Source organism: Carassius gibelio, chromosome B12 (genome assembly GCF_023724105.1).
Source record: "Carassius gibelio isolate Cgi1373 ecotype wild population from Czech Republic chromosome B12, carGib1.2-hapl.c, whole genome shotgun sequence".
Lineage (NCBI taxonomy): Eukaryota > Metazoa > Chordata > Actinopteri > Cypriniformes > Cyprinidae > Carassius > Carassius gibelio.
Genome location: NC_068407.1, coordinates 14,002,216 through 14,023,829, shown reverse-complemented (window position 1 = coordinate 14,023,829; position 21,614 = coordinate 14,002,216). Strand labels below are relative to the sequence as shown.

Here is a 21,614-nt window from a genome sequence, read left to right as displayed (position 1 = left end):
CAGCACTGAATGAGGAAATTGGGAAATCAGTGATGTGCAACGATAATAGCACCCATATAATAAACATAAACAGCTCATTTACTCAAAATGTTTAGCTTTCATTGCCTTTTCCCGTTTTCAAATTGGATTTTGGCCAGTAAATTATTATAAAATGCTTCTTAAAAAGGGAAAAAAGCAATCTAATAATGCAATAATGAGTCCCTGATTAGCAATCGTGATTTCCTTAAGGTGTGATTTTTAGTGGATGCTAAAGATGTCGCATTCATTGAATAACTCTATTGAATGATCAAGTGGTGGATGTGTATGTACATGTATGCTTCTGAATAATCCTAGAATCTAAAGAGAGCTCTTTAAATAACTGTGGGTTATGAGGTTTTTAAAACATCAACAATGGCGTGGTTTGGACTGACATCGGCTACTAGAATTACTTTTCTAATTGAATTTTTTTGGTAAGCATAATCTCTAAATACCCCCATTTCACAGCGGACCCCAAACTGAGCAGGCCATTTCATGAAAATGTTGTGCAGCTGTTCAAAACAAGCTTTTAAACTATCAAACAAGTTTTTATATGCAACAGTAAACCATTGATTTGAATTATGGAGTTTATGAAATTAATTCCAGAGCCCAAAATGTGAACACATTAAAAGCCCCTTGCACTATGATTAGGAAATAATCTATTTCGCCCACGATGGAAGTGATTATGCACTTGTTATAGGTGTTTACTACAGCCTTTTGAACATACTGTAGGTTTTATTTTTAACCCTTAGGAATGTGCCACGCGAGCCTGATTCTCATTGGTGCTCGCATCATTTGCTCTAAATTGTTGTCAAATTTGTCCACATGCACAGAGGATTCTTTCTTCAGGGGTTTACGAGAAACAACGTCACCCCTTCACTGGCAGACAGTCATGCATATTAAAACGAATGAAGTATCTTTGAAATAAAGTGGTTATGATAAGGACACTCACCTTCTAGATCTTGAGCAGCTCTTCCTGTTCATTTGGCCTTCTGTTTGAGATATTTTCCTGCTGACTTACTTTAATCCAGGCTTTAGGTTTTTTTTTTTTTTTTTTTTTTTAGCAGTCTGAAACAGGTTTTCTGATTGTTTTCTTCCTTCTCCAGAAATAGCTCATTCAGGTTGATCCTTGGGCCTTTTCTTGGTTGCTGGGTTTTGAAGTATACAACTCTTCAAGTTGCGAGATCAGGGTTTTTTTTTTTTTTTTTATGTTTTTGAGAGAAGTGTCTTAAACTATATACCAAGGCTGATACATGATCTGAATGATAGATCTTATATGCAATTCCTGTGAGACGTCCAAGGCCCGGTGTGCAGCTAAAGATCTTGTTCTCACCTCAGGCCTTTTTTAATAGAGCCTCAATACATTGAATTCAGTATACTAATATTTATGAGGAAACAGGTGATCACTCTACTCATCAAACATTTATCATTAATGTTTGCCATCAAACATTTAGTTTTGAGTGAGCTACATTTGAAAATATAAGCGGAGGAAGAGAAGTCAGCAGAAAATTCAGTCTTAAAACTGAAAGCCGTATAATCAACATAACATGCATCTTCAGTAGACAGTCAGGTAACAGATCACCATCTTGGTATAGTTTATTGGAGTTCAACACATGCATGAATCAAACAATACAGAGAGCAGCTTGAGGTATTACAACAGGTAAGCACACAGACCAACACAAGTACAATCTGTAAAACCAAGATTGACCAGAGAAATGATCACCTGCTAGAGTACAGCTTATTCCATCCCTTCTTTCTCTCTCTCTCTCACACACACACACGTTTGTTTTTGTGAAAAGTGGGGACATCGCCTAGGTGTAATGGTTTTTATACTGTACAAACTGTATATTCTATCGCCCTACACCAACCCTACACCTAACCCTAACAGGAAACTTTGCTCATTTTTACTTTCTCTAAAAAACTCATTCTGTATGATTTATAAGCAATTTGAGAAATGGGGACATGGGTCATATCCTCATAAGTCACCCTCTCCTTGTAATACCGGTGTCTTACCCATGTCATTATACAGAGTTGTGTCCTGATAGGTCACAAAACCAAGAGCATGCACACACACACACGCACACACACACACACACACACACACTTTTCTTTGTTGAGATGTGTCCTTTTAGAAAGTTAGATTCTCTCTTTCCTGTCCCTTGGTAAATACAGAATAAACACGGTGTCTGCAGCAGACATCAGTATATCAGGAGCTGTTGTTCACACAGATACAGAGACACGCACACACACACACACACACACAACTCCAAATACATATCAAAGAGAAGAAAAGTGCCGTTCCTATAAAGAAATGCTCTCAATGGTACAAAAGACATTGGCATAACCTGACCATATAGTGGGCATCACTTTTGTCTGATTGCAATAAGTCAGTCAATTTAAAAAAAAGGAAACTCCAAATCTATGATTTTTTTATCTTTACAGTTCCTCCATTCTAATATACAGTAACCAATACTTTCTTCTGAGGAAAAAAAAATGTTCTGCTTTCTCAAACTGTACATTAGAGACAATTTCCAGCTAAAACTTTTTCAAATAAATCAAGCTCTAGTGCAGCATTAAGTGATGAAATTGCACAATTGCTGAAAAATTCATTCAATGTGATGCTGAGAAATGGATAAATAACTTCACTTAATCATGTTTTTATTTTATTTTTATCCAGGATGAAACATTTCAGTGATAGTGTCAAAATCAGTGACCACAGCATTTAAATGGGATGGTTATCATCCATGGGAGGTCAGATTTGAGTGTATTTTAGCATACATATTAGTAATGTAGAAGATGATACAGATCTCATGAAAGAAACTAATCAACTGTGTCCCTCAAATCTCCTGTTATCAACAGAAGTAGCCATAATATTTTAGTATTAATACTTGTACATATTCGAGCTGCATCCCTTCTACAGCTATCCTTGAATTTCTTCTTAGATCTTCTCAAGTACACCTAACTAACAAGACTAAATCTCACTGACACTGTTTCCCTTACAGCTCCAGTCCACAAACACAGCATAATGAACTCCCAATAATTCTGCCAAAGGCGGTGATCCTAAAAATCCCAGTTTTCAAACTGAAATTATGAGTGCAAGAGGGCCAAAGCTTAGTTACTCAATAGATCTGGGCTTCTTAATACATATTGTGTGTAGTGTAAAATCATAAATAATCAGCCATGCAAAAGTGCACTGTCCCTTTGATTTGTGCTCACCTACATGAACAAATATAATCAAACACAAACACAACTAAAACTCCTCTGGACATTAAAAGCAATATATGTCTTAAGTTAGTCGACTTTACACTTAAATTATTTGCCAAGGTTAAACATTTGGTCCGTCAAAACAGTATGTACACAACAGCACTCAAACGAAAATATTACATCAGCACTTCACCTCACTAAACCAAATCTCTGATTTTTAAATGACGTTAAATGACTAAGTGGACCACAACCAGTTCTTTAAGGCAGATCCATTTCATTCTCAATAATAACAACATTACGCTCGACACCACTTCTGCTGCAGTCGTGCAATGTAAAATCCAATTTAAACTGCCTCGCAGTCACCATCAGTTCTCTGGAAACTCCATTTGTTTTCGGCCTCGTAATAGACAGCGTCGAAATGAACGACAGCTTAAATTTTATATTTGTACAAAAGCTCTTTTAACACAGCCCAAAGGCAAATAATTCCTTCAGTGCAAATTCAATTGAAATGCATACTTTTTGTTCCTATTAATCATTTCTAATAGGCAATGGTTTTGCCAAGTAAAATAGCATTTAAAAGTATCCAGTGAAATATTAGAGATGTGGTACAGACATGTCACTTCTGTCAATTTTAAGCAATTAATTTGAATAAATAACGACTATGCTTAAAAATTATTTAATAACTGGTACTAATTTCTGATAATATGACACAATCTTTAAATTTGCCAGCTGAACCGCTACCATTAGCGGTCACCTTGTCAGAGGTATTAATTGGAAATTTCACAATAAATAATCCTATGTATAACATCCCTTTAAAGCAAATCAACAGGTAAATAAAACGAAAAAAAGAAAGAAGAAAAAAAAAAACGATTATTAGCTCCCTTAACAGATAATTAATGAGGAAAGCGAAGTTGGATTATCCAGCTGTTGCATGCAGAACCACAGTGAACACAAAGTTAGACATGACCGGATCTGGTAGTAGACATTGCAAGAACTTCCTTGCTTTATACCACAAATATCAATTAAAAAAATAGACACTGAACTCTCGAACCCACAAGGAACAGTATGCTTTTAAAGGGAGTTATGAATGGATCTTATACAGTATTTTGAATGGAATATTTGGTAGAGTATGAAAATGTCCATTATGAAAATGTCTAGAACATGAGATTGTTTTGATCACTTCAGTTGTGGTAGTGTTGATTGTGCTGGAGAAGCAGAAGAGAAATTGGAGACGCTGAAGAATCTGCAAAGCGGCTGACCCATCACTTCCGCATGAGCAGAGGATCTAACACTTATCTACAAGGCAAAGACAGGGTCCTCAGACCTGCCTGCCTTTTTGCTCGCATTTGCAGAAGCGCCGGCAGCAGCTGAAAGCTCGTCACTCGGGGGTGTCGGCATCTTGGGCACCATCTCTGATGCTTTGGCTCTCTCCTCCAGAAACTTGTCAAACTCTGGAAGACAGTTTTCATGGGGAATTTAAAGTCAAAATCTGCATATAATTGCTGGGACTATGAACAGATAAACACTACTGTTCAAAAGTTTGGGGTTGGTTTTTAATGTTTTTTCCTTATATTCACTAAAGGATGCATTTATTTGATTTAAAATACAGTAAAATGGTAACATTGTGAAATTTTAAATCTGAATACATTTTAAAATGCAATTCCTGTGATGCCAAAGCTGAAATTTCAGTGTTGTATCATCATGCAGAGATGATCTTAATATGCTAATTTGCTGCTTAAGAAACAGTTATTATCTACAGTGGCCCAGTAGTGCACAGCAAAACTAAATTAAAAATGCAAACACAAGCTCACAACACAACAACATTAAGCCACAACACAACGGGAATGCTCCTGACCACTAGGGGGCAGTTGGTCTGCAGAAAGAACAGAGCTAAACTGTCCAAATCAAAAATATTATTGATTTATTTTCTGCTAGATTCATGAATTAAGATAAGGATATCCAAACATTCAGTAAAAACATGTTATTAATTTAAAAATCGATTACACATATTAAGATCAATCACTTACATTTACGTTGGGTTGTGAGCTTACATTTTAATTGTGTTGTGCACTACTGGGCCACCGTATTTATCACAGTTGAAAAACCTTTTGTGGAAGACATGATGGAAACCAGGTTCTTCAGTGAATAGAAAGTTCAAATAAAGTAGAAACAGAAAACATTGGCTACATTATAAATGTCTTTACTGTCAGCTATTGATCCATTTAATGCATATTTAATGAGTGTTAATTTCTTTAAAAACAAAAACAACAAAACCTGCCCCCCCCCCCAATAAAATATACAAATAAATAAAATTTCTGAATGGTAGCATAAATCAAGTAATTCTTCATACCTTCACTTGTCACACCCTCTTCTTCATCTCCTTTCTGAAGGAAGGGGAAAAAAGGGTTAACGATTTCAGTGCATTAAGGTTTGCACAAAAAGATACACCAAGAAACATGATCATTTTTTCTCTTCAAAATTACCTATTCTTCATTTAACCAAATTACATTACCCAAAACATCCAAAAGAGTCATTAGTATAGAAAATAAGTGGTAAAGCAAGCAAGAGTCTACTCACTATGCACAGTGTATATTTTAATAAGTTAAAACAATTGTGAGAATATCCCAGAAAAGTAAGGAATGCAGAAAAACCATACAAGGAGAATCGTTAGTGACCCCAAAAAGAGGATAAAGGGAAATCAGCCAAAAACAAAAAGGCAAACAAAAAGAAATATGTGGTAATAAGGGCATATTTCTTTTCAGACAAATGGCTCAAATCCTAAAGAAGAAGAAAAAAAAAATTCAATAAAATAAACGAAAGGACAGGAAATCTCACCACATCAGCACAGAGCCACTCCTCAATGTCATCCATGACAGAGGACTGGTCAAGAGCTGCCTATGGGCCCAAACCATGGGCCGGAGCAAAGCAAATCATAAATAAAATAATAATCCCAAGAAAACAACAAAAAACAAAACAAAAAACATATGACTTCAACATAAAAGTCTTAATCAAAACAATATTAGCAAACTACCCCCCAAGTTTAGACATGTGGTAATTGCACTGAGTGTCACAGCACAATACTGTAATTCAAGACTCTTTTGAGCGACACACACTTAATAATATCAGTAACTAATATCTAAAATTACAATTATAATCTGAACTCTTGCTTCCAGAAATAGTTTCTTCTTTTCTGAAATATGTTCATCAACTAGTGTCACTTTTAAAGGGTTAGTTCACCCAAAAAACTAAATTATGTCATTAATAACTTACCCTCATTCCTTTCCAAACCAGTAAGACCTCTGTTTATCTTCCGAACACAGTTTAAGTTATTTTAGATTTAGTCCAAGAGCTCTCAGTCCCTCCATTGAAACTGTGTGTATGATCTACTGTCCATGTCCAGAAAGGTAAGAATATCAAAGTAGTCCATGTGACAGAGAACGAGAACAAGTCAGTCTGTTGTTCGTTATCTGGCTCGGCTCGGTGTTCATCTTCAGTTCTCTCTTCACAGTAGTTCAGTCAGTGTACTGTTTGAGTAAATGAATTACTCCGGGATATTGATTTGTTTGAACTCAAAGGGAATCTCAGCCACATTAAAAAAGTTAACAGCTTAAGTAATTTGTGGATTAATGCGTATTGGAGACGCAAACCGAATTAAAAAAATTCAGTTCGATTTGGTGAACTGGTTCAAAAAGCTCCAGTTACATCGAATGATTTGTTCACAAACCGGATATCACAAACTGCTTTGTTTTGAACTCTCTCACAACAGACACTGAAGAGAAGACAATGCTGAATAAAGTCGTAGTTTTTGCTATTTTTGGACCAAAATGTATTTTCGATGTTTCAAAAAATTCTAACCGACCCTCTGATGTCACATGGACTACTTTGATGTTTTTCTTACCTTTCTGGACATGGACAGTATACCATACACACAGTTTCAATGGAGGGACTAAGAGCTCTCGGACTAAAGGCCCGTTCACACCAAGCACGATAACTATAAAGATTATGATAAAAATATAGTTCTAAAAATCGTTCTCAATATTAAAGAATAGCGGAGTCCACACCACAACTATAACGATAAAGGCAAAGAGAAACGATATCGTTGGAATCACTTTCAGAACGATTTTTTTTTCCTGATGAACGATAAAAACATTGCCAACCAATCAGAATCAATCCTGCTGTAATGAGCTCGAGATTTTAAAGCAGCAGACGCGCGTCTGCTTAGAATACACAGATAATATCATTCGCTGGTGTGGACGCTAATATCGTTATCTTTATAGTTATCGTTCTTGGTGTGAATGGGCCTTAAATCTAAAATATCTTAAACGGTGTTCCGAAGATGAACTGAGGTCTCACGGGTTTGGAATGACAGGAGGGTGAGTTATTAATGACATAATTTAGATTTTTGGGTGAACTAACCCTTCAATGTCACGTTCTTCTCACTTACTAACTTAGTAAGTAGTGAGTTTTTGCTTCACTACATACATTGATGTTGTACTACGTACCTTGGTATCCTTTGAAAATAGCCACAATTCATTTGCCTTTTCAACCATTCCAAAATAAGTATCTCAATATCCAGCTCTATGATGCCTCTTTCGGTGCGTTTACATTCGACAACATCAACATCTATCTGGATTACCGATCGGATCTGTCTTTCCCGTTTTCTTTTGAACTGCATTTTCAGTCACAGGACATTTTACAAATCAGAGATAAGTATGTAGGAGTCTCAATAGTCTCCACACAGGTGTTCTCCATCTTTTTTTCCTGACAGTTCACGAGAGAGGGGTGATGTTGACCTCCGAACGTAGACACGATTGGCTGGATTGCGTTTACATTACACAGAGATCCGATCACAATGCATCCTTCGAAACAATGGTTCCAAATGCACATATACTGATGGAAAAGGCAAGAAACTGACCTAAATTAAAAATACACACAGAAAGAGTTAAAGAAAACTCACCCCAGTGTGTTGTTGTCTGACATCCAAAGTCGGGGCCACTCCACTTGAAGCCTTCGTGTCTTCGAATGGTGCGCTGATAGTTCAAAATGAGCAATGTTAAAGCTAATACAACACAACATCATTTAAAATAAATTGTATCATAATATTAGGGAACGATGCCTCTTTAAACATTTATTTTATAATAAAGATCTGCTAATTTATTATTTCAGACAGCATGATTTAGTATTTTACATGAAAAGGGGCCCCTTCTGTCTAAGTAAATAAACACTTTAAAATTGAAAGTGTAAAACAAATGAATGAATGACACTAATCTGGCATAAAATCTTACCATTTGAGACCTTCTAGCCCCAGACAGGCGGCCATCTTTTAAAGTAGTGGGGAAAGATGAAATTGACCTTCTCTTAAATTAAAATTTAGTGTCATTAAAACTGAATTTACAAATGTTTCCATTTATTCCCCTTAATAAATGAAATATTGAATGATGTATCATCATAAAGCTATCTCCAAACTGAACAAAATTAATACGTAATAGCACACTGCTCGTAAAGGGATACTCTGTGAGTCTTACAATGCAAGAGTACGGGACCTCCAAAATGGATGCTTAAAAAAAACCACACAAAGTGAACACAAAAGGAAACCACACAGCTAAAGTTTATAAATCAATGTTTTCTAGATGGTAGAAGTCTGTTTTATGGGTTCTGACTATAGGTATGTGTAAGATAAATACTAATATTTGTAACTTTTTAAGCTATGATGCATCATTTTCAGCTAACTGCCACATGCGTGATAATTCATCGGAAGTGATGGTTTATGGTTTAAAAAGCTGAATTTGTTTTGTATTTTTCTGACACACAACTATTATGTCGCTTAAGAAAACAATGTTCAACTGGGATGTTCAACAAAGTTCAACTCTTATGGATCATGCTTGTATTGTGCGGATTATAAAGCATCAACATCGGAGGTACCGTAAAAGTGCATTATACGGACTAATTTTTTTCATTTTTAATTCTTCAATTGTGTTCATCTGAAGAAATTAATTTATATACATCTGGGGTGTTATATGAAGGTGAGAAAATGATGAGAGAAAATTTTCTTTTCTGAGTATCCCTTTTGAGGAGGCATCTTACTCCATTACACATGATAATCTAATAATTACATGAAATAGATTTGTTTCATACTTCTTCCTTTCAGGCATGGTGCCAGTCCTGGTCTGGGCAAATGTGTCAAAGTCATCTTGGGGTTGACAAGTAGTCAATGAAGTCAAGGTGCCACTCACACTGTTGGAACCCACATCTGTAAAGCAATGGTATTCTCACATTAGTACAGACAAACACAGAGAGCTTCCCACTTGATATCTAAAATGTAAAAAAAAAAAGAAAAAATAGCGGATCTAATGCACCAGACTCACCCAAACCAGCCAGTCTGGAGGAGAGAGTGACTGGTGAGGCGGAGAGAATCGGAGCCACAGAGGGAGGCAAGCTGGACGGAGGAGTAGCACTGATCCTGGGGCTGACCACTGCAGGAGACCCTGGTCCCAGATCTATCAGGTTATCTTCTGTCGCCTCATTCAGGACCTGTGGATACACAACACCATTCCACCAGACACACATCGATTATGGACACTTTGTGGTGATGAGGTGATTTATTTGCTATCTTACCTTTAGACCATGAACATTTTTGAACTGGTTTACATACAATAATTCTACTTTTTCTACGTACTTTAAAAAGAGAGACCCTGCAGTTAGGTATATAAGGTCAAGAGGAGTTAAGACGAATGGTTGGGATGTGCTATACACATTGTTTTCACCGGTTTCACCAACTCTTTTGTGAGGCTAAGTTCAAATTTGTAACTCGGGGTACACCAAGGATTGATGAAAAAGGTGAAGTTTTCAGACTGTACAGGAACGTCGATTATTATAGTGGGCACAAGAGGAATCGCAAATGTGATAATGTGTTTCTCACAACATTTGTTTCTTCGCCACTTAGAAAAAGTTATGCTGCTGTAATCCCTCAGTATCTCAATTAAAAGCACTTTAAAACATGCTTTCAAAACCATAATTTGTTAATGTCTTACTACTACTACTACTACTACAATTACCACTACTACTCAAAAATAATACAATGATAACTCATGTGGATGACCTGGACTACATGTCCTTATCCTACTCCATAACACTTTGCACATAAATCTCGGTCCCCCCTATAATATCTTGTGTAGGGCTGAAAACAGTAGGAATTAGGATTCTGTGACAGTGAATTATGGTAGACTATATTAAATATGTATTCATGGATCTCGTCGCTCATTAGAATTTACTAAAATACATTACCACTCAAAACTTTGGAAGATTTTTAAATGTTTTTCAAAGAAAACCAAGGCTGTATTTATTTGATCAAAAATACAGTAACGTTATAAGTACTGTTTTTTTTTTTTTTTTTTTATATACTGTATAAAAAAAATATTTATTCCTTCAATAACAAAGCTGAATTTCAGCATCCATTACACAAATGGCACATAAATAACTAAACATCAGAAATATATCATTCTAATATCCTTTATTTATCAGTACTGAATATTAACAGTTTTACTGCTTAATATTTTTGCAGAAACCATGCAATTTTTGTTTAGATTTTTTTTTATGAATATAAAATGTTTATAATATTCAGCATTTTTGTGTAACAATTTAAAATCCTTTACTATCACTTCTGATCAATTTAATGCATCCTTGCTGGAAAAAAAAAAAGTATTTAATTCATTTGTTCATTCAAAAATCTTCCTGATCCCAAATTTTAGGTAGTTTATGCCTCATGCAGTCCTGGAAATTACTACAATACCCTAAAAATATAACTGTATATGTGCAGTTAGAAATCATATATCAATTACATTAAATGCATTGTTAATACTGTAAATCCCCATGTAGCCAATTTTATTTGAAGCAGTGCAGGAACTAGTACTAGTGCAAGTAGAGGAAAGGCCAAAAAAAAAAAAAAGGCAAGTGTCACAGACTGTGGGACAGGCATTCTACATGCTAGTGGAGGTTCACTGTCTAGACATGCCGGATAAACACAGGAAGATGTACCAGCCAAAACTGACATAACGTTTTTTTTGCATTTGCATGTCAAAAGTAAAAAAATGAGATTAGATGACTTTTATACTTGCCTCCCTCAGCTAGCAATACCAGAAAATAAAAATAGGAAAAACAAAAATCACAAAACCGACCAAACCACACAATAAATAACACCAACATGCAATCACATCAGTTAATAACCACAAAATGAAGTTGCATCTCAAAGCAAACGTACCACACATTCTCAGAGCATGTTTTAGAGCAAAAAGCAAGCAATGACAGGAAGAGGAAACTATAAGAGTGACTCCGAGATGTGCTGTTAGCATGAACAATTACCTTATATGTGTTTGGGAAAAAAAAAAAAACATCTTGATGATGAAATGATGCTAACACAGATAAAAGAACAACTCTCTTAAAGAAGACACAACCCACCCCGTTGTTGATGCCTTGAGCAGTTCGGCCAGATCGGAATCTCTCATATCTATAAAAAATTAAAAAATTAAAACATTTAAAAAGCATGAAAAATAAGCAACCAGAATAAATACAATTTATTAAAACCTCACTCTAATTTAAAACAGACTTTTTTAATCAAGCATTAAATTTTGTCATCATTTACTCTCATGACATCCCAAAGACATTAGGTGCAATATTACATTGCAATATTGGAAATATTTGTGTTTTAAATATCATGAAGGCGAACCAAATGATACCACACAATCAACATGAAATTTGTTGCATGCAATGTCTTGATCTCAGTCAATTCACTATAAAGAAAGTGGAAGTACACAAAGCTTTCTAACCCTGCATTAATGGCACATATTCTCTCAGAGATGACAAGAGACAAGTCTTCTATATATGCTGATAACGGTACATAACGGTCTTACATTTGTCCCTTAATATTTCTCTTGTGGTCTGTATAGTTAAAAACATTAGAAAAAACGTATTCAGCTTTAAACAGGTCTTTTATTTATTTATTTTTTAATCGGTGCATGAAATAAAACTGCTCTTAATTTTCACTGATGACTGCAGTGTTAATAATTTTAATTATAGGCCTATATTTCATTTTATAAATGAATATACCTGTTTTAAAAAAACATTTTTTAAAACATTTTTAATGAGGAGTAAGTTAATAGCCTAATTGTTTATTATCTTCACAGCATGTCATACAGTAATGCGCTATGATATTACTATGAAATTATTAATCATTTAATAAAATAAAAAAAAGTTACCTAATCATAATAATAGGAGTAAATGAGAAGAATGTAAATCCTCTCACTACTGCCAATATTTGATGCGGGAAGGCTAGGGACCCACAGTGTGTGCCCTGTGTTCTAAAACAAATCTCATTGGTTCTCGTGATCTTCCACTATGTGGATGTGTTGATCGTTGTTTAGATGTAAACAAAAGCCTCGATTAAAACTGTTCATACAAAACCCAAACCGTTCCTAAACGAGGGACTACATCTGTATCACGGACATGCGTTTTTAAGCACTGCAGTTTTAAAACACTGAAACACAAACAACAGAGCTATATGTGTGCACTGTCTCGGTTTCTGTGTGAGGAGCACACGTTTTTTTGACACTTCATTGGCATTGAACGATTACATAAAAACTCTTATATGGGTCAGATGAGCTGGAGTTTTTTTATAATTATTTTTTTATTTAGGCTTGTATTAGTTTGATATTGACATTGGTGACAAGGAATATGAAAATTGGTGATTCTTTTATTTTGTTTTGTTTTTATTCGCTGTCGTCGTTTAACAGTTGTGTCTATTACTGATAAAAGTCTGTATAATAATCAGACAGAACGGTTAAACAAAGGAATTGATTTGAAAGAAAACAGCTCATCCTTGTGGTGCAGCCGATAAAGAGGAGCGCACGCAACCTGCACTATGGTGATGTGGGGAGAGACAGAGAATTAAACTGTTGAATAAAGTCATTATTTTTGTTTTCTTCTCATAAAAAAGTATTCTCATCGACTTTTCTAGACCTTGGCAGAGTATTTTACTTGGCAGTCTATGGGACAGTCACAAGCTTCAAGGTTTTCATCCAAATTATCTTAAATTGTGTGCCAAAAACAAACAAAGCTTTAACGGGTTTGGAATGATATGGGGGTAAGTAATTAATGACTAAATTTTCTTTTTTGGGTGGAGTATCCCTTTAAAGAAAAGGTAAATTCATTGTTCTTCATCACACCTCTCATATCGTAGGAAGATGTTGTTGAGGTCATCGTTGACATGCAGGAGCTCCTCTGTGACTTCCTCATTGGACACACGTGAGATGAGCTCAACTATCCTCTGCTGCATGGCCCTGCACGTTCTGTTTAACTCCTTTAAACAAAGGAAGCAAACCATGTAACACTGTATAATAAAAACAGTAAACATACTGCTGCACCAACACTCCCTCTGGTGGTCTTCAGTAGCTCTTTCAAGCAAAGAAAACAAAAAAGAATCTGAATGAGAAACCTGGAGAAGCTCATGATCGGACGGATCCTCTTGACCAGGAACCATCTCGGTTAACATCTCCGACATCACCTTAGTGTTCCCACGCACAATGTCAAGCTCACTGCGCAGCTTGCAAATCTAGTCAATTATATTTTAGCAAATCATTATGCAATCCATGAAAACAAATGTTGATCTATCCCATTTAGAAGAACGAAGGAAGGCAGCAGTACCTGTTCAGGGGAAGGGTTGATGGGCCCAGACATGTGCAGATTGGGCATCTGTGGGGAAGTGTGGGTCACAGGGGCAGAGAAAGGAGGAGCAGAGGCAGGGTGAGGCTGTGGCTGTGGCTTGGGCTGAACTGGGGCGTTATATTTCTGCTGGTCCAACTCTGGAGCACTTTGCAGCTATTATCAACAGAGCAACACAATAAATGAAAGTGCAGAGATAGAGAGGGAAAATAAAGTGATAAAGTTAAGTAAATGATAAGGGGCATAATATAACATAATTATAACATATCTGACTTCAACACCTACCCGTTGTGGTGTGTGAATGGGGGACAAGGTCTCCAATTCAGATCGAGGAAACTCTATACCCTTCCTCTTCATTTCTTCATACACGTGGACTACTCCAGTCAAATCTGGACTACTCCTGAAGGCATCTGCCCATGCCTGATGTACAAAGTACATGCAAACGTCATGTATGCTTTGAAATCTTGTAATTTAAAATGCATTAGAATAGCTATTAATATAGTTGATAACTGCAGTACACTTAGATCCTCTCTACTTTTACATTTAAAAGCTTGTTCAAGGGATAGTTCCCCAAAAATTTCTTAACACAAATAGATATTTCTTTGAATATTAAGTATATTGAGGATATTAAGTAAAGATCACGTTCCATGAAAGAAATTTTTTACATTTCCTACTGTAAATATATAAAATTGTATATATTTTTTATATAATATAATTATATAATTTTATATATAATTTTTTAACAGCTATTACATAAAATATAATTCTAAAACACTGCTAGGAAGCTCAAGACACATTTTGACTTTTAAAAGGTACTGTTGGTACTACAATCAGGTGACGGTTTTAAATAATGATTTTTGAATGTCCAACAAAAAAAACAAAGCACAGACTTTACTTGCCTAGTTCTCTTTGGACAAAGTCATTCTAGACATGTTAATAATTTCATAAATAGAAACTTCTAGCATCACATTAGATGCAAGACCAAGCAAACTGAAGTCAACCTTGGTCATCTGAGCCAAACCTAGTAACCTGATCCACTAGGTTGTAATGAGCACAACTTCAGTGCCAATGAAACAATCGGATCTCCTTGACTACAGAGCATCAGGTAACCACCTCATGATGTACCTCCTAACACTCTCTATTAAGCCCTTCTGTTTGAAATATCATAACTTTCCTATCCTCATGTTGCATTTAACTTCTTGAACAATCAAAACATCCAGTCCATACCTGTATCAAAGCTAGAACTTTGTCCTGCACTATGGCAGGTGGGTTATTTTTAGGAGATATGATTTTCACCAAAACACCATCAATGAAGTCCCGGGTGGTGACGAGCGCATGGAACCGGTACCCACAGTTCTTTACACATGTCTCAAGAACCTGAACACATTATGGAAAATCTAAATGGACAGGACAATCTAAAAAAAAAATCAAAATGAACAGGATAATCTAAAAAATGGATTTTAGTAAGACTGCAAAGAGAATTGTTCTCATTGCATGCTTCTCACCGTCAACGTAAGCATCACCTCCCTGTAGTTTTTATTCCCATTAAGCCTCTTCTTTACAGCTCTTATAGCATCCTTAGGCCTATAAATCAGATAAATAACTAAATAACACATCCATGGTGCTAATAAGCAATCTGTTATGAAATTACAATGACAAGGTCAAGTGAATGAATCATCTTCCACAAGCAAGCATTGCCATGTTCTATAAATAACACATTGTAATGAGTTTATGTAATGCCCTGGACTTGCAATGGACTTGAATGGCCACAGAATGACTTATGAATGCATGATCATTCAGCCATAAATTAAATGTGCAACTATAACAATGACAGTATCTTCTGGATATGTAAAATTTTTGTAGGTTTTAAGGTTCAAATAACGTCAAAACAGAGGTTACTTAATTCAACCTGCTGTAATCCATGCATCTTTCATGTCTCACCCATCCTCTGTTTCATTGATTATATCACATATTTCCATATTCAAGGTCCAGTCTTCACTTTGAAGAGAGCCATCTGTGGCCCTTTCTGGGAAAGATAAAAAAACAAACTGATTAAATAATCGATTACAGCCGTTCACTAATAAGAGATTATGATTAATATAGGCACTAATAACATTACACTGAACTGTAAACAGCTGAGCAGTATGTGCTTGCATGCTAGTTATCTTCCAAAGCAAGACGTCAGTTTCTTTATACAGAGTGTCCATTTATAAGAGTTGATCAATAGTATGAATCATTAACACACATTATCTCAAGCTTTTGGTATGAAACTGGGTGTGAGAGATACACGAAGTGTCGACTGCCTAGCAGGCTAATACCAGCTGGTTAGTGAAAGTAGTATTTCAGCTTAACTTACTTAAAAGCGCCTCGCCTCACTATAATCAATAATTTAATTAATTTAGTATCTTTATTTTTAAAGACGCACATGTTGAGAGGTAACGTTAACGGTAAATAAGATCAGCTAACATTAATGAGCATTAGCTGTCAGTCAGCTAACTGTTAAGCTATCCATAAGAGTTTCTAAGCAGCGGCGGCTTACCTAAATGCATCGCTTTAAGCGTTAACTTGTTACTAACAATTTTTAACCATATAATTCCTTAAAAAACATACCAATGCACTGTCCCACCGGAGTACTATACGGGTTTCCCAGCAAGAACTCCATCTTGTCAACATACTCAACGACTAAACAGTCAATAAGACTGTAAACACTCAAGGCCCGCCAATGGACGACTCCCATTGGTCGTGTGATTCAAGGGCAGCAAAGCTATTGGCCGAGCATGCAGTCAGTTATTGAAATGGCACGCCAGCTAATTAAAGGGACAGCAGTGATTCCACTGACATGACGTTGCTTTATGCCGCGGATTTGATAATGTGGTTATGTAGCTAAAGCACTAAAAACTAAGAGCTAAAAACATACAGGTGCATCTCAATTAATTAGAATGTCGTGGAAAAATTTATTTTTTTCAGTAATTCAACTCAAATTGTGAAACTTGTATTAAATTGAATACACACAGACTGAAGTGGTTAAGCCTTTGGTTATTTTAATTGTGATGATTTTGGCTCACATTTAACAAAAAACCCACCAATTCACCATCTCAACATATTAGAATATGGTGACATGCCAATCATCTAGCCTTCAAAATGGTCTCTCAGTTTGGTTCACTAGGCTACACAATCATGGGGAAGACTGCTGATCTAACAGATCTGACATTGTCCAAAAAGACAATCATTGACACCCTTCACATGGAGGGAAAACCACAAACATTCATTGCCAAAGAAGCTGGCTGTTCACCGAATGCTGTATCCAAGCATGTTAACAGAAAGTTGAGTGGAAGGAAAAAGTTTGGAAGAAAAAGATGCACAACCAACCGAGAGAACCGCAGCCTTATGAGGATTGTCAAGCAAAACCGATTTAGGAATTTGAGTGAACTTCACAAGGAATGGACTGAGGCTGGGCTCAAGGCATCACCACACACAGACGTGACAAGGAATTTGCTGAAACACAGACAATGTCAGAGGCGTCTTACCTGAGCAAAGGAGAAGAACTGGACTGTTGCCCAGTGGTCCAAAGTCCTCTTTTCAGATGAAAGCAAGTTTTTTATTTCATTTGAAAGCCAAGGTCCTAGAGTCTGGAAGAAGGGTGGAGAAGCTCATAGCCTAAGTTGCTTTTAGTCCAGTGTTAAGTTTCCAAAGTCTGTGATGATTTGGGGTGCAATGTCATCTGCTGGTGTTGGTCCATTGTGTTTTTTTGAAAACCAAAGTCACTGCACCCATTTGCCAAGAAATTTTGGAGCACTTCATGCTTCCTTCTGCTGATCTGCTTTTTGAAGATTGCTGATTTAATTTTCCAGCAGGATTTGGCATCTGCCCAAAGCACCAAAAGTTGGTTAAATGACTATGGTGTTCGTGTGCTTGACTGGTCAGCAAACTCACCAGATCTGAACTCCATAGAGAATCTACTGTATGGGATATTGTCAAGAGGAAAATGAGAAACAAGAGACCAATAAATGCAGATAAGCTGAAGGTCACTGTCAAAGAAACCTGGGCTTCCAAACAACCTCAGCAGTGCCACAAACTGATCACCGCCATGCCACGCTGAAATGAGGCAGTTATTAAAGCAAAAGGAGCCCCTAACAAGTATTGAATACATGTACAGTAAATTAACATACTTTCCAGAAGGCCAACAATTCAATAAAAACATTTATTTTTTATTTATCTCATGAAGTATTCTAATTTGTTGAGATAGTGAATGGTGGGTTTTTGTTAAATGTGAGCCAAAATCATCACAATTAAAAGAACCAAAGACTTAAACTACTTCAGTCTGTGTGCACTGTATTTATTTAATACAGAAGTTTCACAATTTGTAATGAATTACTGAAATAAATGACCTTTTCAATGATAAATGAGATGACTCAGTCAGATGTGCACATGATTACAATTTATCAAAATTTTCCAACATATTAGCTAAACAGTTTCACAGCTTTGACATTAAAATACTGGGATTTAGTATTTACAGTTTTTCCATTTGGCAGCTGTTGAAACTAATAATACATATCATGACCTTAGACATCTATATTATTGCTCAAAACATAACTAAACAGCAACAGTAACTGGTGTCACTGCAGCTTGCAGTAAAAAAAAAAAAAACACTGGGCAGAGAAATCAAAAATCAAATTTTTTTTCAGTCTCAAACAGTGCCTTTTGGCATTATTCCTGTAAAATTTTTCTCTTTACAGCTGCGCTTTCAGAAGAAAGATGCACAAACATTGCACCAGCAGCTGTTCGTGCTCGCAACTCATACATGTCATAATCATGAACCCATTCCACATTTCCCCATTGCTGGATCTAAGACAGAACAGAACATAAAGAACAGTAATTACTGATACGGGTAAAAAGCAGTAAGTACTAAACAGCTGGAACAAACTAAAAGCTACCAAACCTGGTATTCTTCCTCAAGTCTGGACAGAAGAACTGCTTGTTCCACGCTTAGGTGTTTGTCAATCAGCCCAAAGGACAAGACCAATGATTTCAGCTGAGAGATCATAAAATCAAGCCCTGTAGAAACAAAAAAAACTGTACCATTCAAATGGTCCTCTTCACATAAGATGCAAAATCACCACAGTATCTTTACCTGTCAGAGACCAAAAATTGTAGGAATTAAGGTGTTGACGAAAGGTCTCCTTAGTCTCCTCTGGGATTTGAGGGCCCAGTATACTGGTGGATGTGCCAATTACTACATTGTACCTAAAAATCACAAGATGCTCATATACGTCATTCATTTTTTATGGCTATATATTGTGGCTATTACATAATCTAGCTAAAAAGTGTAAATTATCTAGCCAAAATTACCTTTGTTCTATCCAGTTCATTACAGGGTCCCATTCATTTCCCTGAACTTCTACAAGTCCTGGAGGCTCTTCTACTCTGAAACTACAACAGAGACATCTGATTTAATGAAAACACAATATAAATAGATGCACTTAGGAAATGTAACCTTTACCATTTACCTTTACTGCCATTACAAGATAACGTTATATAAACTTTTTTTAATCAATTAAATGCCATCAAGTGAACAAAAAATACCAGATTGTGTCAGTCTCCAAAAACTTTAGAGCAGCTGAGATAATTTGTTTCTTCGTCCTTTGTGTTGGGTTATCAAGTGCTGTGTTGCAAAGGGTGGTCTGTATGGACAGAAAAACAATTAAACAGTTAAGATTTGAGATCTGGTAGGCATCGCTTGCTGCTTGTATGCAGATAATGTTGGATGCATCTGTTTCTAAATTAAAAAATGCTGCTGGGTGATAACACAGTTAATATACACAATGTAAGAACTCTACTTTATTTAATCAGGATGGCCTACTAAGTGCATGGTGTAAAACTTCAGTGAGTCCTTCTGAATGTCCCACTCTGTTGCAACAGCTATGGCAAGAGCTTCATTGGGCACTGTGAACAGCTTTCCACCTGGAGTCTTCATCTTTCGTTGGTCAAGGATTATTTCATACAAACCCCCTGTAGATGACACAAAACCTATTTTCAAACAGACATAACCTTTTCTTTTGTTAAATACATGTTTCTTTTTGAAGTTGTAGACTGCTATATGGGCATAAACACTGAATGATGCTCACCTTCACCTTGAGATATCGAGACATTCTCGTAGAACTTCTTTCTCTCTGCAAAATGTGATTTAAAGAACAAGATACCAAGCATCAATACATTACCTTTGTCTTTCTATAACGTTACTCTTCTGTAATGATCTTACCTGTTGTGGCACTGGCATATCTTGCCTTTTGTAGGTGTGTTGATAAACAAGGCACATTCTGGCCTTGAGGAATAGAAAATGGCCAAATGACCTGACCGAACTGTCTGGGATACTTACAAATATTCCGTAACATCATACTCGGAACGCTATATTACTCGTATCAATGTAAGAGTAACGTTACTGAAGCATTGAGTCAAGGTTAGAAAGCTGAATCAGGCGTTACTGCTAACTTGACAAATCATCGTTCATGTTTCAGTATGAATATGAAAACACAGGTATTAAGTATAATTAAGGTTAACTCAATTATTTAAGAACAAATAAATACTCTGACAAGAGATGTCACAGCATGCAGCAACGTGAAACCAAAGCGTGAAGCTGATGACTGTGACCTACACAAGGTCGTGGAGAACAATTCAAAATAAAAGTCCTTGCAGCTACACCTATAAACTACTGGAATTTCAGACTTATATTAGGATTTCAAACATTTCAAACATTTGCTTACTTCGATACAAATAAACACACACACACACACGCACACACACACACACACACACTATTTATTGCTATTTACTAGAATTGAATAGATTTCCTTTATAAAATATAAATTAATTATGTTAGTTTACTTTTTTATTTTCTACTAGGAAAGTGAGTCACTGTTTCGAAGTGCTCGAAACACCACACGGTGGTGAACCCTGCTGGTCATAACTGCGTAAATGCAACAAAAACTCAGGATGAACTGCATAAAACGGATTTCAGAAACCCATTCCAAATGTTTTATCAAAAGTGTAATATATTGAGTCTAATTAACAAAACATTAAATACCAATAAATAGGTAATGTTAGTATAATATGTGTTATTTTATTATTTACTTGTTTTGTTTGTTTTATAAAGCTTATTTAAACAGGCCAAAAATTGACTTTTAACTACTATTCTACATTTTAATTAGACAAATTTCTCATTAAAATGGCTACACATTTGTAAAACTGATTCAAGATCAGGTAAACCATAAAGACACTGGTGGTCTTCACAGAGATCACCCTCCAGCGTCGAACCATTGGAATTTCGAAACATTTCAATACAGTGTGATGTAACAAAGTCTCGTTTACTGGAAATCGAAACCTTTTGAAATTATCCATAACTCAAACACACCAAAGCCAAAGGAAGTTAACCTCTTCTGCATCAGATGTCCGTTAGGCTACAGGAGTTTCGAATAGCTTTCCTTCCCATCATCCTGGTTTTCATCCGTTCTGAACATAGGCTGTACATCCCACTGCAATAAAAACTAATGGAAATTCTTGCAATATTGAGGTTGTGCTCCAGACAAACAAGCAAGCAAAATTAGCCTACCTGGCTGTGACCCATACTGAACCCAATTCTGTTTTGATCTGTGCTTTTTGTTTTATTGCTCCATTTTTTAGCTGTA

General features: G+C 36.1%; 2 protein-coding genes across 3 annotated transcripts; both read right to left on the bottom strand.

The window, feature by feature from the left end:
- Positions 1–1,586: 1,586 nt before the first annotated feature.
- On the bottom strand, positions 1,587–16,698 carry tom1l2 (target of myb1 like 2 membrane trafficking protein). 2 transcript variants are annotated; one of them, XM_052570827.1, is made up of 15 exons: positions 16,543–16,698; positions 15,874–15,958; positions 15,438–15,516; positions 15,160–15,309; positions 14,218–14,352; positions 13,915–14,088; positions 13,706–13,822; positions 13,437–13,570; positions 11,674–11,722; positions 9,585–9,750; positions 9,355–9,469; positions 8,177–8,249; positions 6,055–6,114; positions 5,570–5,603; positions 1,587–4,670 (listed from the first exon to the last, which is right to left on the bottom strand). In XM_052570827.1, the coding sequence occupies exons 1-15, from the start codon at positions 16,667–16,669 to the stop codon at positions 4,516–4,518; spliced, it is 1,653 nt and encodes a 550-aa protein (XP_052426787.1). In that variant the 5' UTR covers positions 16,670–16,698; the 3' UTR covers positions 1,587–4,515. The 2 variants fall into 2 exon arrangements, with proteins under 2 accessions (XP_052426787.1, XP_052426788.1); XM_052570828.1 differs by lacking the exon at positions 6,055–6,114.
- Positions 16,699–18,247: 1,549 nt separating this feature from the next.
- On the bottom strand, positions 18,248–20,598 carry LOC127968744 (ATP synthase mitochondrial F1 complex assembly factor 2). Its single transcript, XM_052570080.1, has 8 exons — positions 20,192–20,598; positions 20,058–20,102; positions 19,793–19,941; positions 19,516–19,613; positions 19,282–19,362; positions 19,064–19,176; positions 18,872–18,987; positions 18,248–18,777 (listed from the first exon to the last, which is right to left on the bottom strand). The coding sequence occupies exons 1-8, from the start codon at positions 20,325–20,327 to the stop codon at positions 18,640–18,642; spliced, it is 876 nt and encodes a 291-aa protein (XP_052426040.1). The 5' UTR covers positions 20,328–20,598; the 3' UTR covers positions 18,248–18,639.
- Between the last annotated feature and the right edge of the window lie 1,016 nt (positions 20,599–21,614).

Bases quoted from the DNA above. Each gene is read 5' to 3' on its own strand.
- tom1l2 (XM_052570827.1), bottom strand. From the start codon at position 16,669: ATGGGAGTCGTCCATTGGCGGGCCTTGAGTGTTTACAGTCTTATTGAC. The intron at 15,517-15,873 runs GTGAGACATGAA...TCTGATTTATAG, and splicing joins ATCAATGAAACAGAGGATGG to GCCTAAGGATGCTATAAGAG. The intron at 11,723-13,436 runs GTGTGATGAAGA...AATTTTTTATAG, and splicing joins ATCTTCCTACGATATGAGAG to ATATGAGAGATTCCGATCTG.
- LOC127968744 (XM_052570080.1), bottom strand. From the start codon at position 20,327: ATGATGTTACGGAATATTTGTAAGTATCCCAGACAGTTCGGTCAGGTC. The intron at 19,177-19,281 runs GTAATTTTGGCT...TGTGATTTTTAG, and splicing joins ATGAACTGGATAGAACAAAG to GTACAATGTAGTAATTGGCA. The intron at 18,988-19,063 runs GTAAAGATACTG...TTGTTTCTACAG, and splicing joins CAATTTTTGGTCTCTGACAG to GGCTTGATTTTATGATCTCT.